We start from the raw sequence: 4,673 nt of genomic DNA, 5'->3' as shown, positions 1-4,673 counted from the left end.
ATATATATACCTATATTAAAGCTTTATAAATTATATAAAATTCTATATTAAAATTCTTATATTAAAATATTAAAATAATGCAGATACATAAATAATTTAAATTGTAACTTTGAACGAGATAAATTTTAATTATTAAAATTATATAAATTCTTTAATTCTAAATTACAAATAGATTAGTAAATATTGATAACATTTCTAATATTTTTCTTAATATTAACTATTAAATATTAAGTATAGATTTTGAAAATAGTATCTTAAACTGAAACAGATGGCGTTATTTTAAACCAAAAAAGTATGGTATAAGAAAGAGGAATAATAGGGCGACGAACATTCTAAACAATTATAAATGGTAATTATATCGATGATCTTTTTTTTATGAAGATGAAATAATTATTAATAAATTGGCAAGACAATATCATAATACAATATTAAATAAGATATTAAAATGGATGAAGCAAAGTTTTTAAAACGGTAAGCATTTTATTATGTCATTATCTTATTAATTATGTATTATAACTTATAATTATTTTAATAATCTATTCTATAATATTTTAATATTAAAATAAATTTCATACATTTAAATTTTTGTTTATTTATGTTTATAATATTTTGTCTTCTTCTTAACTGATAATAAATAATTTAATAAATAAATTTTTTGTTTTTAGGAAAGTAAGATCTGGTACTTTGGATGTACATCCAACAGAAAAAGCTTTAGTAGTAAACTATGATGTTGAAGCATTAATCTTGGGTGAATTAGGAGATCCAATGTTAGGAGATCGTAAAGTAAGATTTATTTTGATATTCATTATTGATTATTATATTATGATAGTATTATGATAGTAAGATAGTGTGAGTATAAATAAAATCTGTTTATAGGAATGTCAAAAAATAATTCGACTAAAAAGTTTAAATGCAGATACGAATGTATCACTTTTAGCTAAAGAAGTGATAGAAAAATGTTCTTTAATACATGAATCAAAACTTCGTGAAGTAGAACAATTGATTTATTATCTTCAAAATCGTAAAACAAGTGATAGTTGTACAAGTTAGTTGTAAATAATATATACAAATATAGAATTATCTTGGATATATTAATTATTTTTTTCAGTATATATAGATTTTATTTTAGATAATGATAATACTCAACCTTCAAGACCAACATCATCAAATTCAATATCTACGGATAATGGTGAAATAGAACGTGCTGTTATTAGTAATGTTGATAATTATATTGAATTGTTATATGAAGAAATACCAGGCAAAATCAAAGGTTCATCTCTAATTTTACAGTTAGCAAGAGTACCTGATAATCTTCATGAGTTAACAAAAAATGGTAATAAATATTATTGTACAATGTATAATAAAATATTGATTACTTATTTATATATTTATTTTACCATAAATAATTAATATTAATTAATTAATATTAATTTTTTTTAGAATCTTTATTAAGTGCTTTAGCCAGAGTTTTAAGAGAAGATTGGAGACGTAGCATAGAATTATCTACAAATATTATATATATTTTCTTTTGTTTCTCAACATATAGTCAATTTCACAATATTGTTCTTGAATATAGAGTAAGTACTATAAAATTAAGTAAAATAAATAAAATCAAGAAAAAATTTTGAATATATAATATATATAATAATTAATATTAATATAACATATATAGTAATTAATTATGTATATAATAATAAATTATTTTATATTTAGATTGGATCTTTATGTATGGATATAATTGATTTTGAATTATGTCGATATGATCAATGGAAAGAAGATATGGAAAAACGTAGACGTCATTTTGAAAATACTACAGGATTAACATTTTTTTCAAGTGGAAATGATAATTGTGATAAGAAAATAAAAATTGCTGATGATATTTGGAGTACAGATGGTCCTTTAGATTATGAAATTAAAAAAAGATCCAATGAAATAACTATTACTGAAAATGATGTAAAAAAATTAAAAGAAGAATTTGAAAAAAATAGAAAAAAATTTAAAAGTTTAATAAAAAAGCAAGAGCAATTATTACGAGGTTAGTAATTTTATATTTTATTGTTATTAATATGCTTTAATTATTATATAAAAATTTATGTTATAGTTGCATTTTATTTATTGTTAAATATCGCTGAAAATATGGAAGTTGAAAAAAAAATGCGCAAGAAAAACGTAATTGGAATGCTCATCAAAACATTAGACAGAACAAATATTGATCTATTAATACTCGTCATTGCATTTCTAAAAAAATTATCAATATTTCGTGAGAATAAAGATCTTATGGTGAAGTTTCCTATCTAAAATATATAAAAAATACATATATATATTTATTTATAATTTATACATGGTTTTTTAGGCTGAGGAAAGTATTATTGAAAAGATACCAAGACTTCTTCAAAGTAATAATGCAGATCTTATTCTTAGTACTTTAAAATTATTATTTAATCTTTCTTTTGATGCAAAGCTTAGAGCTAAAATGATAAGAGTTGGATTATTACCGAAATTAATTAAATTACTTAGTCAAAGTGATATCAAAAATAAAACAACTATTTTGGGTTTATTATATCATGCTAGTATGGATGACAAAGTAAAAACTATGTTTATGAATACAGAATGCATTCAAATGGTAAGTAAAAAAATATTTGTGTAACTATAATAATATAATTTATATAAATAATATGTAATATTTAAATATTAAAATGGTTAAATATTTTCAAGATAACAAATATGATTGTAAATTCTGAAGATGATCAACCAAAACTAGAATTAATAGCACTTGGTATAAATTTGGCAATTAATAATAAAAATGCCCAACTTATGATAGAAACTAATCGTTTGCAAGGTCTTATAAAAAAAGCATTTCAAACTCAAGATCCTTTAATAATGAAAATGATTCGAAATATTTCTCAACATAATTTAGCAAAAGAAAACTTTGTGGTAAGTAATTAATTAAAATAATGTATAAAATTATTTTTTTAATAAAAATATTAAAGAGTTTTAATTATTGTTATAGGAATTTGTGGGTGATTTTGCTATGGCTTTAAATCAATCAGATTCTCAAGATTTTGTGCTTGAAGTTATAGGTGTATTAGGCAATTTAGAATTACATGATTTGGATTATTCACAAATACTTCATCGATGTGATTTAATACCATGGATACGTAATAATCTTGTTCCAGGTTAAACATTTTTATTATATTTAAATACAAAATTTATTTTCTTTATATACAATTCTTTTTCATCTAGGTAAAGCACCAGACGATTTAGTACTTGAAATTGTAATATTTTTGGGTACTGCAGCATTTGACGAAGATTGTGCACGTTTATTATGCAAAGCTGATATATTGCTTTCTCTTATTGAACTTCTTAAAGGTTTGTATTATAAAAAATATTAATATTGTCTTCTAGTAATTTTAATTTAATAATAATAATTTTTGTAGCAAAACAAGAAGATGATGAAATAGTTTTACAAATAATTTATGTTTTTTATCAAATATCTAAACATGATTCAACAAGAGATTATTTAATACGCGAGACTGGTAATGGTAATAATCAATCTTTATGCTTTATTAATAAAATATAATGTTTAAAATGCATAAAAAATAAAAAATTTTTTATATTTTATATTTTTAAAATATTTTTGTTATTTACAGAAGCACCTGGATATCTAATAGATCTTATGCATGATAAAAATGCAGCAATTAGAAAAGTATGTGATGCATGTTTAGATGTAATAGCTGTAAGTATATTTTTAAAATAATCTTATTTACAATTATTTTACATTTTAGATAATAAATAAATTTATTTTATAAATTTCTAGATATGTGACAAAAATTGGGCAGCTCGCATAAAAGTAGAAAAATTTAGATCACATAATCAGCAATGGTTGGAAATGGTAGAATCTATAACAAATGATAGTAATAATCATTTATTACCAGAAGAAGATGATAATCTTTCACCATTTATGAATAGTGATCTTTTAAAACATACAATGCTCTTTCCTTCTGGTAAATTATTTTTATAATTATTGTTATATTTATTTTATTTTATATATCTCATCCAAAAAATAATCTGAAATCTTGTTAATTATAAATTTAACATTTTTAACAGGTAATATGACATCATTTAATGTAGATGATCGATTTTCTGTCATGAAAAATTCTTCAGAATCTTCTGAAAATCAAAGTCGTCCAGTTAGTAGGTAAGTTTTATGTATATCTATATACGAAAATTATTAATATTAATAATAATACTAAATCAAATAATAATATTACATACTTCATTTTTTATTCTTCATTTCTATATATATTTTAGGTATAAAGATTTTGATGATATAGGTGAATTTATGGCACGTTCTAAATCTCGTATGTCTATTAGTTCTGGTATTGATGATCTTTATTATAATTCCAAAGTTAAATTTCCAGAATCAGATAGCTCACATGTATTAATATAAAAACTAATATAAAAGGTATTTAGATAAATAAATATAATATTATATAAAATTATAATATAATTTATTTTGTAATTTATACATAAAAATATATTAAAATACAATCTATTATCATAATTATTTTATCGATAAAATTTTATTATTTTAATAAGTTTTAAATATTAATATAATAATTTAATTTAATTAAGTTTTTCATTTTAGGTAATGCGCTATGCACGATTAGGAC

At 20.8% G+C, this 4,673-nt stretch overlaps 1 protein-coding gene across 6 annotated transcripts in view; it reads left to right on the top strand.

Annotated features, from left to right (window-relative positions):
• The window catches only part of LOC102675194 (kinesin-associated protein 3), a 7,722-nt gene extending 3,049 nt beyond the window's left edge, over positions 1–4,673 (top strand). The window contains exons 1-17 of one of the 6 annotated variants that reach the window (XM_031514352.1): positions 253–471; positions 666–783; positions 877–1,045; positions 1,130–1,333; positions 1,441–1,577; positions 1,714–2,035; positions 2,102–2,280; positions 2,354–2,623; positions 2,716–2,934; positions 3,011–3,176; positions 3,244–3,369; positions 3,438–3,536; positions 3,654–3,736; positions 3,818–4,004; positions 4,108–4,198; positions 4,312–4,465; positions 4,649–4,673. In XM_031514352.1, the coding sequence (XP_031370212.1) occupies positions 446–471; positions 666–783; positions 877–1,045; positions 1,130–1,333; positions 1,441–1,577; positions 1,714–2,035; positions 2,102–2,280; positions 2,354–2,623; positions 2,716–2,934; positions 3,011–3,176; positions 3,244–3,369; positions 3,438–3,536; positions 3,654–3,736; positions 3,818–4,004; positions 4,108–4,198; positions 4,312–4,450 (2,535 nt within the window). In that variant the 5' untranslated portion in view covers positions 253–445 and the 3' untranslated portion in view covers positions 4,451–4,465; positions 4,649–4,673. Of the gene's footprint in view, positions 1–252; positions 472–665; positions 784–876; positions 1,046–1,129; positions 1,334–1,440; positions 1,578–1,713; positions 2,036–2,101; positions 2,281–2,353; positions 2,624–2,715; positions 2,935–3,010; positions 3,177–3,243; positions 3,370–3,437; positions 3,543–3,650; positions 3,737–3,817; positions 4,005–4,107; positions 4,199–4,311; positions 4,466–4,648 lie in introns of those variants that run through there. The other 5 variants (XM_006623989.2, XM_031514351.1, XM_006623988.2 and 2 more) reach the window with 5 other exon arrangements.

This window comes from Apis dorsata, unplaced genomic scaffold, assembly GCF_000469605.1.
Source record: "Apis dorsata unplaced genomic scaffold, Apis dorsata 1.3 scaffold_982, whole genome shotgun sequence".
Taxonomy (NCBI): Eukaryota; Metazoa; Arthropoda; class Insecta; order Hymenoptera; family Apidae; genus Apis; species Apis dorsata.
Note: the sequence above shows the minus strand (reverse complement) of the source record. Positions and strands in the feature narration are given on the sequence as shown.